General features: G+C 37.8%; 2 protein-coding genes and 2 long non-coding RNA genes across 5 annotated transcripts in view; 1 reads left to right on the forward strand and 3 right to left on the reverse strand.

The window, feature by feature from the left end:
• Positions 1-58: 58 nt before the first annotated feature.
• On the reverse strand, positions 59-13,323 carry smpd2b (sphingomyelin phosphodiesterase 2b). Its single transcript, XM_077531008.1, has 11 exons — positions 12,912-13,323; positions 11,260-11,328; positions 11,090-11,186; positions 9,926-10,002; positions 9,566-9,659; positions 8,931-9,020; positions 8,767-8,849; positions 8,531-8,663; positions 3,952-4,056; positions 3,696-3,864; positions 59-2,038 (listed from the first exon to the last, which is right to left on the reverse strand). The coding sequence occupies exons 2-11, from the start codon at positions 11,307-11,309 to the stop codon at positions 1,632-1,634; spliced, it is 1,305 nt and encodes a 434-aa protein (XP_077387134.1). The 5' UTR covers positions 11,310-11,328; positions 12,912-13,323; the 3' UTR covers positions 59-1,631.
• Positions 4,527-5,968, forward strand: LOC144024211 (uncharacterized). The gene is made up of 3 exons (XR_013284703.1): positions 4,527-4,937; positions 5,307-5,393; positions 5,475-5,968. It is a non-coding gene; the product is annotated as an uncharacterized LOC144024211 (long non-coding RNA).
• Positions 6,189-8,524, reverse strand: LOC144024579 (uncharacterized). 2 transcript variants are annotated; one of them, XR_013284807.1, is made up of 3 exons: positions 7,231-8,511; positions 6,588-6,818; positions 6,189-6,313 (listed from the first exon to the last, which is right to left on the reverse strand). It is a non-coding gene; the product is annotated as an uncharacterized LOC144024579 (long non-coding RNA). The 2 variants fall into 2 exon arrangements; XR_013284806.1 differs by having other exon boundaries at positions 6,588-8,524.
• A 304-nt stretch (positions 13,324-13,627) lies between the features above and the next one.
• tead3b (TEA domain family member 3 b) overlaps positions 13,628-17,654 on the reverse strand; it is a 64,501-nt gene continuing 60,474 nt past the window's right edge. Inside the window, exons 15-16 of the mRNA XM_077531031.1 lie at positions 17,462-17,614; positions 13,628-16,256 (exon numbers count right to left, since the gene is read on the reverse strand). Coding sequence (XP_077387157.1) covers positions 16,143-16,256; positions 17,462-17,614 — 267 coding nt within the window. The 3' untranslated portion in view covers positions 13,628-16,142. The remainder of the gene's footprint in view (positions 16,257-17,461; positions 17,615-17,654) is intronic.

Raw genomic sequence — 17,654 nt, forward strand, 5'->3', positions numbered from 1 at the left:
CAGTCATTTGGCGACATGAGCCTTCCCCAACTTCGAAATGAAAGTGTTGAGGCTGCCCTCAAGTGGCGACTCGGTAGTCACATTTTTATTTTTTGCTTTCAACATCATGCAGAGTACAACGTTGGAATGAATCTCATTTGAAATAACGAAATTAAAAAGTCGCATTCTCACAATGCCCTGAAAGCGCAACACAATGAAATTAACTTCAGTGAAACAATTGGCTCAGCCATGTGTACTTTTTTTTTTTTTTTAGTGCCTATTATATAGATTTATCTCATTGATTAACTATGTGCACTGCACGCTAATAATCAGTTAAAATGATACAACCATTGCCATTGTTTTACATATCCAGATTTCTAGGCTCAAATCAAAGAATGTCCATTAGGTTATGTTATAAAAGTCATGAAGAAAGTTTTTCCGACACAGTACTTGAGAATTCCTTCTGGGAGTCAAATATGTTGGGATTATTTTATCTTGGAGTGTGTGCAATGGAGTGAATGTTCAAGTATATTTAGTAAATACAGTCATGGGAATAGTGTGTGTGTGTGTGTGTGGTCCCCCTTAAAGCGCTGAGTGGGCGGAATGAAAGTTGCATTGACGGCCTTTAAACACACCACCACTCTTGTGCTATAGCATTTGTGTCACTGTGCAGCTCAAGTGACCACAAGGAGCATTAAAACATTTCAGTGCATTAAAAAAGAAGAATGGCTTTCGGTTTTTTAAAAGGCTGGATAAGGTTAGTTAGTTTTCTATGTGGAATTTGTGTGTTGTTAACATGATAAGACTTTTTTTTTTCTGCATTGCAAAATATTCTTGTTTTCACTTACACTGGCAATGGAACATCTGTTATTGTTTTGTCTTTTTATGTTTGATTGTCACTTGATTTACAGAACTTTGCATCCAGCTATGATTATTTTTTTAAATCATAATTATTTTTTTTCATTAAATAACCTAATAGCATAGACAGTCAATTTGTTTTTCTATACCAAAAAAAAAAGATAATTTATTTCCTCTGCTCCTTTTTAATTTTGCTTTTATTTACTTTGAGAATCTTGTGTGATTAAGGGCTATATAAATAAACTTGACTTCCAAAATGCAATGTTTTTTGTTGTTTTTTTTAAATCAGTAAAGGCCAACTATCTGTGATTAGTCTGTGGGGTAGAATACGTTATAAGCAAATTTTTCCTCCCGAATCTGCTTGGAAAATAGTTTCAGTCAGCAATCACAAATGTTAAAGCTTTCACAATATTAAAAAAAACATGTCAAAAGTTCTGATACACGTCCTCAAGTGTGTCAAAACATTTGACTGAGAAAAAGGTTAGAGGCAGGGCTGGACTGGCCATCTAGCATAGCGGGCAGATGCCCGTTGGGCCGGCCTCCTTTGGGGCTGATGGAGTGCTATTTAATGATTATTTTCCTACATTTTACCCCAAGAGACTGGCCCACAATTTGAAGGGACCAGTGTTAATCCATTTCAAATATAGATAGCAAACTGAACATAATAAAAATCAGTGGCAGAACGACACGTTAGGCCGAAGTCAAAACGCCTGGGCTGATTTTCCAGCCCTGGTTAGGGGTGTGCGTAACCCTATTCAAGATAAGCGGTAACGAAAATGGATGGACAAGCGAAATTATTCTTCAGCTCGGAGCACGTCCCCGGGCTTCGGACCCTCGGGGGTCTTGGCCACGGGGAAACCCTTCAGCTTCTCCTGCAGGCTGCCCATGGCCAGCCTCATCTGGTCCTCGGTGCCCTGCAGGGACTTGAGCTCCATGGTGTAGAAGATGTAGAGCAGCGAGGTGCACAGCAGGATGGACAGGCACAGCGCCACCAGCAGGTAAAAGGAGGTGAGCGGGAAGGTCTGCTCCGCCCCCATCGTCAGCCAGGGCACGGCGGCGATGGCCAGCTCCAGCAGGAGCAGCGCCAGGCCCATGGCGGCCGTGCGGGCCGCCGTGTAGCGCATACGCTCGGCGCAGTGCACGCCTACTTTTACCTCGGTGCGGGCCTCCGTCAATATGTCCACCAGTCTGGCCACATCCCCTGAGGACATGAGGATGTCATTAAAGTTGCCTTTTTAATTGCTTTACAAATGCAACAATACCCCCCAAGCGTGATTCAATATTTACAAACGTATCTATTCAAAGTAATTATAGTGTTCCCTCGTTTATCACTGGTGTTACGTTCCAAAATCTACCTGCGATAATGCAAATCAGCATTATTTGTATTTTTTTTTTAATTCCCTTTAATTATATATATATTTTGTTTTTTTCATTTACAGTATTTTTTTCCATTTAATGTTTTTTTTTTTAATATATTTTTTTGTATTGTAGTATATAGCACAGTATATATATTAGGGGTGTTAAAAAAATCGATTCGGCGATATATCGCGATACTACATCGCGCGATTCTCGAATCGATTCAATAATCGGCAGAATCGATTTTTTTTTTTTTTTTTTTTTTTTTTTTTTTAGGATTCACACCTTGAGCATGGAAGAATGTTATATGAACGGCACATTAAGCCTTAATATTTTTATTTTAATGCTGTTCAAACATGAAACAGATTACAACCTCTATAAGACTGAAATTTCAGATAAATAAATAATACATTTTCATATAAATCTTACACTCTACAAGCTTACTGATTAGTATTTTCTAAATATGAATGAAAAAAAATCGCAACAATCGACTTATAAATTCGTATCGGGATTAATCGGTATCGAATCGTGACCATTCGTATCGGGATTAATCGGTATCGAATCGAATCGTGACCTGTGAATCGTGATACGAATCGAATCGTCAGGTACTAGGCAATTCACACCCCTAATATATATTATAGCATATATATTTTTTTCATATATTATATGTGTTTTTTTTCATTTTGGTATGATTTTTAGTTTATTATGAATGCTTTTTCTTTCATCTATGTTTTTTTTTTCATTTACAGTCATTTTTTTCCCATTAAAAGTATGTTTTGCTTTGTTTTATTTAATTGTTATACAGCACAGTATATATATATATATACATTATTTTATTTTTTTTTCATTTTTGTATATGTTTTTTCATTTTGGTATGATTTTCAGTTTATTATGAATGCTTTTTCTTTCATCCAGGTTTTTTTTTTCATTTACAGTCATTTTTTTCCCATTAAAAGTATGTTTTGTTTTGTTTTATTTAATTGTTATAGAGCACAGTGTATATATATATATATATATATATATATATATATATATATATATATATATATATATATATATATATATATATATATTGTATTTTTTTTTTTCATTTTTATGTTTTTTTCATTTTGGTATGATTTTTAGTTTATTATGACTGCTTCTTTCATCTATGTTTTTTTTCATTTACAGTCATTTTTTCCCATTAAAAGTATGTTGTTGTTGTTGTTGTTTTTGTTATACAGCACAGTATATATTTTCTATTTCCGGAATGCAACATGATGGATATAGCGACGGGGCAGATACCATTGGAAAGGTCTCGTCAAGACGAATTTGCGGATGCATGTATGTCTCTGATCGGAAGTTTTGTGAGATACGGCTGTGCAAAGAGCCAAAAAAATAAACAAATAAAAAATAAAAATAAAAAATAAATCAGCGAAACTGCGAGGCCACAAAAGATGAACTTGCAATAAACGAGGGAACACTGTAACCGTACTGTGCTAATTAAGTGGTTACAAGCATACCTCCTGCACAGTCGCGGCTGCTGGACCGAAAATCTCCGCTGGCCTCACGAGGAGCGAGCGTGAACTCGGCCGTCAGAGCCTCGTGATCCGAGTAGGGGAAAGGCTGTCCCGGGACGGAGCCTTTTGTGGTGCGCATTGACACGCACTGGATGTTGGCGTTGCAAGAACCCTGCATGCGAGAAACGGGGGGGGGGGGGGGGGGGGGAGTTCAAAGTTCAAAGGGACATCGAAATGGAAAACTGAATGTTTGTGCTACCTTGAAGAGGATGTAGTCGATCCTGATGCCTTTCTGGAAGGGAGCGATCACCTTGGGGCTGATGAAAGGATTCTCGAGTATGAGAGTCAGACCGTCTTCATATCCCTGCAACATCATCAATAGGGTTCCTCGATCTGGGATACAATATACCCTGAATTTGAAGATACATCGATTCATCTTACGGTGGTGGTTGGTCGACATCTGTCGATACGGTTCGCACTGAAAGTTCCTCAATTATCTCATATAGACAATCTTACGCTAAATAGCATTAAAATCAACTGGAATCTTGCCAGGAAATGAGATACGGGGAAAACTTCAAACTGAATTCCTGTAGTTAACATTTTTCATAAGGAAAGCATACATAGTCGATCTACCAGTCTGACCTCAGTTTACAGATGCTGTGACAATACAATTAAAAGAAATGAAAAGAAAAGAAAAGAAAAAAAGCTCATAGTTGTTTTTCACCAAAACCTCTCGATAACACATGTTGGGCTCACAGCATAAATTAGACCCTTTTTAATCCGGCCCACCCAACATTTGCAAGTGGATTATGGGAACCTGAACTTCCAATAGGTCGCTTGCACATCGTAATGCATCATGGGAGTTTTTCCTTCGGGCGCCATATTGGGTGTCCACCGGTTCACAAGGTACACTCGCGAGTTACACGGTAGAGCTTATCAACCTGATGTAATTTTCGCAGTATTTTCACGATTTACCGGAAGATCAAAAACAACGATACAGGCAGAAGGTGTCTCTGTGTGGCGGGATTGATCCTAATTACGTCCTGACCAAGGGTGATTTTTTTTTTTGACGGAGAAAGCTTGCTGGCCAAATGTGACTTCTCTGGACATTTTTCACTACCTCGTGCTGACAACATGCTCCATAACACGCCAACAAATCCCTGGAGGCTTACAATTATTTTGTAAGCGGGTGGATACAGAGTGTAAACTTTAACATCGCATCAGAAGAAACGGTTGCTGTTGCACGTAAGTAAACCACACGGTGTTGGTAATTCTGCACACAAAAATGTTGATTTGTTCTCAGGCTTCCTGTTATCATTGTGTTTACATGCACAGCTGGGTTTACCTGATGTGGTTTTTCTAACAATTTTATAACAGGCAAATATGGCAGAGTGTATAAGAATAAAAAGTAACTATGCACAGCCTCCCCGTGGCTTAATTAAATTTAATGCTACCCTTTCACTAGTTACATGTTACTTAATCAACTTATTCTAAATGGTTAAGGTTAACCACTCTCAGAGGACGTATTTTTAGTTTCAGTTTCCAGTACAATAAAACGTGTTCATGATAACTACTGAGCATACTGACAGCTTTTCTTATGATCTCACGGTTAAGGAGGCTGTCACAACACCCAATTTCTGTCTGGTGCCGGATGGCAACAATTCCCATCACTTGTCACGACAACACCAATAGTATTACCAGGTATGTATGGCTTTACTTTTTGTAGTTTCTTATTTAATTCTATGTTTCATATTTTCATTACAATGTTTGTAATATTTTCAGATTCAGGCACAGATGAGTTTAACTGGACGGACTTCTGCGACTTTGTGGTGTGGACAAAGTGTGATTGAGCGAGTCCACCCAGATCGCTCGTTTTGGCCAGTTGGAAAAGCCAGAGTTTTTTTTTTCCCAAAATCCCCTCCTTACCTGAACTGCTCGGGAGAGCATTTACTAGATCAGCAGTGGACTTCCAGTGTTCCTGCTCAGCCGCTGTCACCTACCACTTGCTCATGTACTTCAAAGATGCGGAATAAAGTAGTTTTTTGTGCTGCAGCAGATTGTAAAATCAAATGATATCACTTGAAGTGTGCCAATCTAGACTGCCAAAAGGACAGTGGTTTTGTGGCAAGTGTGAAACAAGGATTATTGGGAAAACTGTAACACAGTACTGGTACTTGTCTTACATTAAACAAATTTAAAAGAGAGCAACTTTTTCCTCTGTACATAGCATAATGAAAGTCATTGCGTACCCCATCAACATTACATCATACCGTCATCTCAGGATGGTAGCCACCTGTGCTAAAATAAACTACATTAATTAACAGTTCAATTTTTAACCGTGAAATTACTACATCTAATCATTATTCACTTCATTTTTTGTGCTTTTAGAAATAATAGAGATTTATGCCATTACTTTAAGAGGGACCATATTGCACATTGAGTCAAATCCTGTCATTTGTATTATGTATAGCTTTGTAAACAAACCCAACAATAGAATTTGTATAAACGCTGCCTTTATTAGCGCCAAACAAACAGTCGCATGTTGTCCTCCTCCAATGCTTTGATGCTCGCCTTCGTTACCATCATGTCATTGGCAATCAAGTCGGTGTGGCATGAGATCCCTAAAGAAAAAAATAAAGAAAAAAATCACAAAAAAATACGGTACCAGTAATAGGTTTAATATAGTAAAGTAGTATAGTTTTTTTGTCAGTGTAAAAGAAATGTACACATTTTGTTGCATTTTTTAATGTATGAACATTGCTACAGGCAAATACTTATTTCTATAAACACTTCCAAATGTCTCTAAAATATAAGGTGCGTGTACACACACAAACAAAAACACATACATTCACTCATGCATACAATATATCATGTAATGAATTCTGAGTGGCATACCAGAGTCAATGATGTCAGCAGTACTTGAGGGTACAGGTTACTGGAGCCATCTGGCTGCATAACTGCAACAATCTCTGCCACTTCGAGTCGTCTTTTCTTTGCTTGTCTCTCCTGTGCACGTTCATATCTTGGCACCGACTGGGCTGAGACATAGATGTTGTAACTTGGGACCGAACTTTAATGTTGGAGCCCAGTCGGGATGATTGGACAGAAAAACGGGCGCAGGGCGACCTGTTAAAATAAACAAATATATAAACAAATAAAATATGGAAAGACTGGTTATTTTACCGCAGTAGGGTGGCCGTGAATAAGTTCTTTAGCATGATGTGTAGGCTACCGGGGCTCTGTTTTCTTGCATCAGCCCCTTCTGTCTCTTTTTTTCCAAGTTTACATTTTGCCACCAAAAAACATGTTATCGGCATTAAAAGCCCAAGACTAATCAATCCAATTTCAGCAGTAAACACTTTGCACTGGCACTACTTGGGTGAAAATGTTCGATGTTAGCTTTCGGCTAACGTCCGCTAGCCAGCTTGTACTACCGAACTTGCTTGCTCATGAATCCAAAACATAAGCAACTTGCCCATATATGGGCGGTCGAAACGTTATTAATCCTCATGCATTAAATAAAGGTAAACAAGCTTACCGCTCACAAAGTGATCGCTGCACACACGAGCCCAAAGTAACGACTTCCCTCCGGAGTCCGCACTCCTCTGTCTCCAGGCCCTGGTTCCTAATTATTTTCGGAATTCGGAAAAAAGACCGACCATTTTCCCCCTTGGCTTTGTTCGAACAGCCAACGATACAGCAACAATGTACCATTTTAAACGCAGAAAACAAACGTGATAGATACGTGTTAGACCGAATCGCTACGTAAATGGAGGCCACCCAGCATGGCGACTACGAGAAATCCGAGGCGGAAGTGACGACATGTGCAAGCGACCTATATGGCTACTTTTAGCCCATTAATTGGTTAATTGATCTATTAAAATAAACAAGTATACATTTAACATGATTTACTTGATTCAATTTAATCACGATTAATTTGGTAATAATTGAAATTACGATTAGGACAATCATTTGTTTTTCGGTACAAAACAAGAAAATGTTTAATCATGTAAAAAATATTAAGACAAATACATTTCTTTGAAACACTATAATTATGCAAGTTCTTTTTAGAAAAAACAAGATGTATTAAATTAGTTATTTAAAAAAAAAGTGCAAATATATTAATTTAAACAACTCAAAATTAGTATTAATAATCTTTTATTAATAATAAAAATTGTTAATTGAATTTTGATTAATTGCACAGCCCTACCGGGGGCTGTTCTTTAATTAACTAATTCAAACCCAAAAACACGTTTTTTATTACTTTGTCCTTCACTCCCAAAAACTTAATTACGTTTGTTTGTTTTTTGTGATGCAGCTTCCAACATGAAGAGGTGGCTTAAAGTTATGCTAGTTATTTAATAAAAATGGCCAGCAGGTGACAGCATAGTATAAGAGATTAACCAAGGCCATGTTGCAACAAGCTATTTTTGTCAGTGTTGTCAACCGGAATGCAAATAATGATGAAACGCTAATTGCTGCAAAACGGAAACAGATAGAAACATACTTTTTTTCCCTGATGAAAGAAGAGTCCCAAATCTTTCTTTTGGTAGGTTCCATATTTTGATAGCAATAAAACACAATATTCTGTGGGCCTCTTAAAATCAGTCAAAATCCAGTAAAACAGCTGGGAGCGAATGGGGGGTGTTTTAGTGAAAATGGCTGTGAGTGAATGAGTTAAGCAATTTTGGCATTTTTCTTTTTCACTATTTGCCAAACTTCTGCTTCAGTTGAGTTCACAAGTTTGCAAGTTCAAGAAAAAAAATAAATAGGTCAAACGACGGCCCATATCGTACTGACACATCCTGAGTCCCAACTCTTTGGTGCGGCAGACTTACGTCAAAGTTATCGGTCTCGCCGTAAGCATCGCGCAGTTCCGTGTAGGACGTCAGCAGCCGGTTGCCGAGATCCTGAGGGTGCATGTTGAGGTCGCCTCCGAGGACCACCACGTCGGCACCGGCGGACGTGTGGCTACAAACATGGTGAACAATTAGACACGAGAAGAAAATACGGCCACCATAAACGGCTTTGCGATTGCCTAGAAACAGCCAAAAAGACGGTGACCAAGGAGTACCGGATGAACTGCTGCAGCTCCCAGGCCTGGACCACCCTATGAGGCAGATACGCATCCCTCTCCCGGCAGTACTCGGCGTGCAGCTGCAACGACAGACCAAACGTCAAGTTACCTCACCCCCCGCGGTATCTTCGGACCAGACGGATGAGAAGGCGCCACCTTACGTGAGTCAGGTAGAAGTTGGCGGTCAGCGCGCCGATGTTCACGACGGCCAAACCCACAGCTTTGCCTCCGAACCAGTCCCCGTGGTGAGCCTGAGAATGATCTGACTTTTGAGATCTGAGCGGCGTGGTGCATTGTGGGAATGGGAACCGTCGGGACTGGTATGTAAATAACAGCAAACAGCTTGGATTCGATTAGTTCCCCTCGCCTTGAAATCAAACTGTAATGTGTGGAGCAGTGTTCATTTTGACAAGAAATTTTAATTTAGTTTTAGTTATAGTCTTTTGGCCAAAATGAATTAAAGTTTTAGTCATTGATTGTATTTTAGTTGTAATCCAATTTTAGTTAATGAAAAAAAAAAAAAAACATTTTTAGTCGACTAAATTGATAGTTTATTGATATTTTGCCTTCAGCATCCATTTGACATTTTATACAGATTTATACATTTTATACTGATTTATAGTCTCAACGAATGGTTTCTATTTTGGTTTTCGTTTAATTTCCATCTGAGAAAAAAAAATATGTTGTGACGAAAATTAGAAAGAAAAAATTTCGTCAACAAAATTATCACTGGAGTTGTTCACATAAAAAAAAAAAAAATGGTTCATGTGTGTACTGTACACTGCTTAATACTTACCATGTACGGGTATCCATTGAGCGAATAGCGGTAAAGAAGCGTGTCTTGGATTCTGTGCTTGGAGAAAATAGCCAATCCGCTGCCAAAGACTCCACTGGCATGAGAAAAAAAAAAAAAGTCATTAAAAGATACTTGAAATACTTCATAACACTACATCTTAACAGTTTTGAGTTTCTTTTTTGAATTGGAATGACCAAGTAGCCGAGATTAGATTCATGTGCTTTGGTATGCAGGTTAAGAGAGAATTAAAAGGGTGTTAATCCTTCAGTCGGTTCCACTTAGCAGGTGGATCAAAGTGCCCCGACACATCAGAGGCCTTTTGGACATTTTGCTCGAGGATTACAATTTGAAACACGTTACCTCTTAAAGTAATGGGAGTGAACGTGGCTACTAGCCAGTTTCTTTCTCAGGAAGAGGTAGTCTTTTTCACTCCACACCTGCAGAATAGCAAACAAATGTCAGACTTGAAATAAGGATGTGCACCTTTTGAGAATTTCGCGGGGCTTGCTGGAGCCTATCCCAGTAGGCACACCCTGAACTGGTTGCCAACCAATTACAGGCAGTATATCAACATGTCACCAATTATTTTTCAACTTACTTTAAAAAAAACAACAACAAAAAAACATCTAACAACCCATACAACAACCATATAGAATATAGAGAACGAGTTAAGATTAGTGCTGTCACTATCGAATATTTTTACAATTGATTAATCCACTAATTGGATTCATTTTAATTTGCCTTTGCATTAAAGTTACAAAAGCATTTTTTTCTTCACTTTTTACTGTTTATTAACTAGGGACTGCTGGTTATTTCATACTTAGTATGTGTATAATGATGAAAAAAGGGGGACTGATGTTATACTATGTTACCGATTCAGTCATTGTTTTCCAAAGTATAAACAAATGTTTGCAAATGTCTTATTTTGATTAAACTCCCAAAGTAATGAATCTTTTTTCATGACGGACTATAGAAATGAGTGAACAATTATTGGTGATATGCTGAAATCAGAGGATTTGAACATTTTAAATTTTAAAAAAATGGCTCCATATGAATACTTGATTATTATTAAAATTGTTGTCAATTAATGTGACAATTGATTACTTGTCGATTAATCAATTAATTTTGACAGCACTATTTAAGATGATGTGATGTCTTTATTTTCATGATTTATTTTTTTCTAAATCAAACTTAAAATTAGGCAACTATAGTCAAATTGTGCATTTTTTTTAATGAAAATATGAAATTAATGTGTTAAAAATAGACGAAGTGTGACTTCCAGATTTTATTAAATTAGTTAACTTTTTCAAATGCTACATATGAAGTAGATAGATTTTTATTTTTATTTCACATAAAATTACTTAAGTACCATACAAAATATGTATACAGTAAACCCATTTTACTTAAATTAAATGAATTTCAAAAAGGCACCAGTAAATAAATATCATTTAAGTACTTTAGGCAGCCGTTACAATGTAAGAAGAAAGTACATGTAATGGTTACATGTACTTTGCATCCACTCACTTCTTGGAGGAGAATCACATCGTGCTCCTCCTGGAGCAGCATGTCTCCGATCATGGCGTACCGCTGAGTGCAGTGCTTGCTCAGGTAGCGCACCCCCCTGACAAACAAAAACACAGTGGAATGTCAACTATGCACTTATTGGCAGTGTGCGTGTGCATGTGTACGCTCACCAGCAGTTGAGGGAGAACACGCGGATGCTGACAGAGTCCTTGCGATCCATGATGGTGACGCATCAGATCCTAATGCAGAAGGTTACTAATGTCAAATGTCACACAAACACAAATCATTTGGGCTTTTCCTACTTTGGAGTTTTAAAAAAAAGTGCAGTAACGTAGTAAGAACCAAATGTACAACTGATGAGCAGTTGTAGTCGACTCCAGCGAACCTGTGACTTCCAAAACGACAATAGAAGATGGATGGAGTACTGTATACAGATTATATTGTTATCTGCTGCCTGCACTGGTGTCATCGCGTGGCAACAATGTGTATGTGTGCGTGTGCGTGTGCATGAGTGCGTGTAAAAAAGCTGACCAGGCAGAGCTTGGGTCACGAGCTGTTGATATAGAAAAAGGAGAAATGCCTTGAAAAAAAAAAATCATGCCGGTCCCACGTGAGCATAGGATGGGGGGGGTAACTAGGTGGAAAGTCATTTTAAGTCAAACTATGACTGAGTGTGCTCTATCTCTGTGTCTTTTTCTTGCTCTTTTATTCTGTGATAGGGACCCCACTGGGTCGGGAATACAGTAAGGTATTGTGGGAAATCTTCTATCTGGGATGCTATGCTAATTAACATGAACTGTGGTTTTAATTAGAGTTTCCAATCCCAAACACCCCCTATATTTGGAACATTCTTAATTCAGATTATCTGGAAAATCCAGGCTAAAAAAAAAAATGCAGCTCAAACTAACACTTAATTTCTTTGTTATTGTTGAGATGCTATACAAAAGTGTACTAACTTGGCATATTGACCTTGCTAGATGAATTCAGAAGTTAAAATCTTGTGAAAATTGTCAGCTCGTACTACAGCTTTAATATACATAATACAGTAAATAATAGGGGTGTAAAAAAAAAATCGATTCGGCGATATATCGCGATACTACATCGCGCGATTCTCGAATCGATTCAATAATCGGCAGAATCGATTTTTTTTTTTTTTCTTTTTTTTTTTTTAAGGATTCACACCTTGAGCATGGAAGAATGTTATATGAACGGCACATTAAGCCTTAATATTTTTATTTTAATGCTGTTCAAATGTGAAACAGATTGCAAACTGTTTGTGTACAGTAGCTCACGGTTATAAGCCTCAAGTTTTAGATGAATATATTCATACAAATCTTACAGTGTACATGTACAAATTTACTGATAGTATTTTCTAAATTTGAATGGAAAAAAATCGCAACAATCGACTTATAAATTCGTATCGGGATTAATCGGTATCGAATCGTGACCATTCGTATCGGGATTAATCGGTATCGAATCGAATCGTGACCTGTGAATCGTGATACGAATCGAATCGTCAGGTACTAGGCAATTCACACCCCTAGTAAATAATAATACATAATCTGTCTATGAAGTGGCCTGATGAAAAAATAATTTACAATAAAATGTCCAATGTCAAAAAGAACACCGCAGTGGTGATTTTAAACTTAAGATTTACAAATACAACCTTGTCAAAAGTCAATTTAGTCGAATTTATAACAATTTCTATACTTAGCAGAAGCTGTATTTATTTCAAATGGCGGTTTTCACGACAGCATAGCCTACGAAACAGAATAGTGCTTGACATTAAACACAACGAAGTCTGTTTTGTTTTTGAACCCACCTGGACGAATCGTTTGTAGAGGGTCGAGGCTCGGCGGCGGTTCTAACAGTCGTTCGGGTCCAGGATACTTCCTGGCGCTACCGATCAGCTAAGCCGACTGAAAGCGACCCACTACGTCGTCAAAGTTGTTGTTCTTACTTCATGATGGTTAAAAGGGACATTGCAGGGCCCTCGGCTAAGCGACTTCACTTTAGCGCTGTCAAAGTGTAAATAGAGCGCATAAAAGATGTGACATGTTTGCTTACGAGTGACGTCATTGGAACGCGCGTCTACATTTTTGTCACATCCGAGAGGATTTATCTCTTCCAGAACAAAGCTGGCGATTATTTTTTTAATAGGTTTAGAATAGAATTTTTAACAAAATACATGCAAAATCTAACATGTCAATTTCAGTTTACGGTTTACTGCTGACTTCCATATTTTTCTGCTCCTGTGGAATTATGGGAAATGAAGTTCCCTCAGCCAAACAGCATTGTTGTACGTTTATTTGATCATGTGTCGTTTAAAATGACAATGATGAGTAAATATTAAGATTAACCTCACTTTTTGGCTTGTTTTGGTTTAATATATACAGTGATTATCTTGGATCTACATTTGCAATTCTGATTGATTATCAACACATGAACAAAAATGATGTAGCTAATAGTATTAGTATTATATTCCAATGTGATAACATTGAAAGAAGAAAGTTATGGAAATATACAACACACAGCGTATCACGGGGAAAATGGCCCCCAAAGGCACCATGTGTCTTTTATTGTTAGATACATTGGTTTGATTACATAGTCCAACTTCTATTTGGAAGTATAAAATTGCAATTCACAATCGTGGCAAAAACAATAGTAAACCACCTTAAACCAAAAACAACAAAAACAATAAAACACCTTCCCACACCATTCAGAATATGATACATTAGATATCTTATTAATTATCAATCACATATTATTTTTCAGTGAGGCAAAACACTCACAGTCAAAAAGACGACAGAATCAAAACATGGACAAATGTTGGTAATGGCAAGAAAACTGTATAAAAGATACATGGAGCAAGGAGCGTCATTGTTTTTGTTTGTCTATAGGCTGTAAAATACGACATTCAAAGCCAGGCAGGCACTTTTGCCAAAATGTGTCCAATTTTACGGCGAAAAATTGTCCAGTGAGCCACACACACATTACAGGCGCTTAACCATCTCCAAATCAGTGGAAAAATGATCAATAAGTAGTGAACCCCACCCTGCCCTTATTATTAGTATCTGCTCTCCAACCCTATAAATAACAAACAATGATCACATTCCACGCAGCACAGAGGCAACAGGTCGGAGCTGGATGTCGATATACATCTTCTTAACTATGAACAATTGACGCTTCTCTGCATAGGGAGTGAAGATGTTTGACTTCACAGCATGCAATTTCTTTCTTAAACAAAAGAAACTGATTTCAATTTGCTCACTACTCTCTGTGCTAGGCCACTTGATCGCAAATAGATCCCCATTCCTTCCCCTCCTCAAAATAAAAATACTCCTATGTAACACATATTCCTTTAGGATCCACTTGACTCACAGTACAGAAAAAAAAAAAATGTAGTTTTTACTTTAGGCTACATACACGTCAAGGCAGAAAAATAAAACACTGTTGTTACTTTGTCGGCATTGACTCACACCACAGCTGGTCGTCTTAGTGCAGGCGAGCACGCGTCTTCTGATATGTAACAAGAGAGGTGGGGGCAAGCGCTGGCTTTCTGTAAGACGAGCAATCGGAAAAGGCATCCATAGTTAAAAAAAAAATAAAAATAATTTATTTGTTTTGAGGGGTACACACATACCGGCGAGTGGGATGATTTTGACATTCTGCCCTTTTGCAATCAAAGTCAGTAGAAGCCTGATTGTTTGATGTCTGTAAAAGATTATCCCGATTATCTTGCGGTGTTGAGTCATAAGAGTGATTGTTCCCATCCCAAACAAACCGGTTTAATAGTTACGATCACAAGTTTTTGTATGTGATCAACACAGACCTTTTGACTGTGATGCCAACCCGAATAAGCCGGGTACGTTCAGACAATCGGTCCAAATGTGATCACCCTGGCCCACTTTCCCCATCAAAGTCAAAGGCCCGATTGTCAGAGATGTCTCTTAAGATTATTGTTGGCAATTATCTTGTGGTTTGGGATGTGTTGAGTTATCTGCCAATCATAAATGGTAAACCTGGCTAATATTTACGATTGTAAATCCTTGTGCGTGATCAACACTGATTTAATCAGGATACACACGTACCTATGATCAGGTTAAAATTGAGCATTCCCCCCTACTTTTCCGACTAAAGTCAGTTCAGGACTGATTATCGGATGTGTGTATGATCTATGAGGTGTTAAGACCGGCTCATAAAAAGGTTGGGGCCGACAATCCTAATGGTTGACCTTGTTCAACATTTACAAAAAAAAATAAAAAATCCCGAACAGTTTTCTTCTACTAGTATTATTTCTTCTGTGGCACCATGCTGCCTCTCATAGGTCAGTGTAAGTACTACAACAGAAGTCAAGTTTGGGGGAGGAGATTCACAGTTGATGGAGATCTTGTTATGTGCGTTGGTGTGCTGCGCTGGTGGTCTTAAGTATACCACACACTAAGAACACTCGTGATGGGGTTTGTCACATTTAAAAAAAAAAAAAAAAAAAACTTGGGCTAGGATATTCAAAATTGATATGTGTGTACCCTGGTTAAGACAATTTAAAACACAGACAGGCAGTACCCAAATAAGGCAAAAAGTCGTTTCACTGATAAATGCTGGTGTGAAAAGGCTGTAGGGCTTATTTCCAAATGAACTTGCTGTAATGATGATCTGTCATTTGAAAAAGAAAAAAAAAAGAGGTAGTACAAAAGGCAATTTAAAGTGGCAGGCATATCTTTGGAGAAAAAAAAAAAGAGGCACTTTTCTTTCCTAACAAAATCTACTGCAACACGACCTCCTCTGGTCCAGTTCCGTCTTCTTTTCTTGCTCCGAGTGATTTCCTCTTCCGACACCTTCTCATTCCCTCAAGCTCCGCGGCGTACCTCCATTTCATCGAAAGCGCGTTTAAACAGAAGCTACTGTCTTGACAAATGCACGTGTGTGATTGTTTTTTTTTTTTTTTTTTTTTAAATTCCTTGTGTGTGTGAGTGTTAGTTCACTAGCGTTGTTTCTGGTTTTGCTGGTTGAAGGGAGGGGGACGGCGTGTTTTCACTTTTTTTTTTTTTGCTTAGTCCTTCACAAGTCTGTAGACGTGGTACTGGGCGCCGTGTTCGCTCGTGGACACCTCGAACACGAACGCGATGCACAGCAACGTCTCCTGCGTGTCGCGGTTCGTTACCACCTGCAAAAGAGACGAAAGCAACAACGTCAAGGGGGTAAATATGTTGATTTTTTATTTATTTTTTAACCTCTTTCTTTTGTCACCAAAATCATCACTTCAATTTTCAATCAAACATTTATCAATCAATTAATCAATCAAACTTTATTTATATAGCACCTTTCATACATTCAAAATGCAACTCAAAGTGCTGAACATCCATAATACAATAGAAAGAAAAAAAGAAAACCCCCCATGATCGCACCCACAGACACACCCACACCCAAAACACAACAGACACACGAAAACCACAGCATGGCGGGGCACAGAAGTACCCTGTAAGGCAGGGGTGTCCAAACTTATTCATTTGAGGGCCACATCCAGAAAATCAGAAGGACGCAAGGGCCACATAATGTTATGAAGAAAAATTGTGTTTAGTCCTACAAATTGTACAAATTATTTATTTGTGCTTTTGCATATTTAGAAAAATGCGACAGTATATAAACCAATTTATTTGTAATATGGCAGTAGATTTATTATAGTTTTGGAATTTTTCATTTGAGTTTTTATTTTGTTTTGAATTTTTTTTATTTTTTTTTAGTTAGTTTTAATTAGTTTTCAGGGTAGTTCTGACAGTTTTTTTTTTTTTTTTTAGTTTTAGTTCTTTAATAAATGCTTAGTTTTAGGTTAGTTTGTTTTATTTTTTATTTTATTTTTTAATGTGTATTACTTGTGCACAATATTGAACAAACACGATGGGCGCGGTGTCATTATTCCGGTTGATATCAAAATAAATCTACTAAAAATCACATTTAAAATGATCCCCAAAGGCTCATGCATTAAATTAATTACCAAAGACTAAAACAAAGGATATTTTTGCTATAATTATAGTTTTATTTTTAGTTAGTTTTGTAAACATAAAATGTAGTTTTGGTTAGTTTTCATTTTTTAAAAAGCATCTTCGTTTTTATTTTTTTCCGTTAACGAAATTGTTGTTTTGAATTTGTTTTTTCGTTTGTTTTAGTTAACTAAAATAAACTTTAATAGCACCTGTGTTTTTTCGACACTTTGACCATCTCCAAACATTTTTGTTTTTATTTTATTTGAACTGAGTCAAATGCCATTTTTAGCATATGTCGCGGGCCACTAAAAAAAATGGACGGCGGGCCGCAAATGGCCCCCGGGCCGTAGTTTGGAGACTTGTGGGATTATTATATATGCATGCATACCTGCAGGATGGTGAAGTTTTCAAGAACACTGTTCATCATGTACTTTTCAGGCAAGTGTTTGAGCTTGTGGATGAAGTTGATCATGTACTCGCACATGGGCGAACGGTGGATCCTGTAAACGCACTTGCCCCCCTCCAGGCGGGCGTACTCGGTCTGCAGAAGAAGACGCACGAAGCTAATATTCACAAACTGC

The sequence above is a fragment of the Festucalex cinctus genome, chromosome 8 (genome assembly GCF_051991245.1).
Source record: "Festucalex cinctus isolate MCC-2025b chromosome 8, RoL_Fcin_1.0, whole genome shotgun sequence".
Taxonomy (NCBI): domain Eukaryota; kingdom Metazoa; phylum Chordata; class Actinopteri; order Syngnathiformes; family Syngnathidae; genus Festucalex; species Festucalex cinctus.

Excerpts from the sequence above, each read along its gene's own strand:
- smpd2b (XM_077531008.1), bottom strand. The coding sequence starts at position 11,309 with ATGGATCGCAAGGACTCTGTCAGCATCCGCGTGTTCTCCCTCAACTGC. Across the intron at positions 8,850-8,930 it reads CCAACTTCTACCTGACTCAC|CTGCACGCCGAGTACTGCCG; the intron begins GTAAGGTGGCGC and ends CTGTCGTTGCAG. Across the intron at positions 4,057-8,530 it reads GCGAGACCGATAACTTTGAC|GGATATGAAGACGGTCTGAC; the intron begins GTAAGTCTGCCG and ends ATGATGTTGCAG.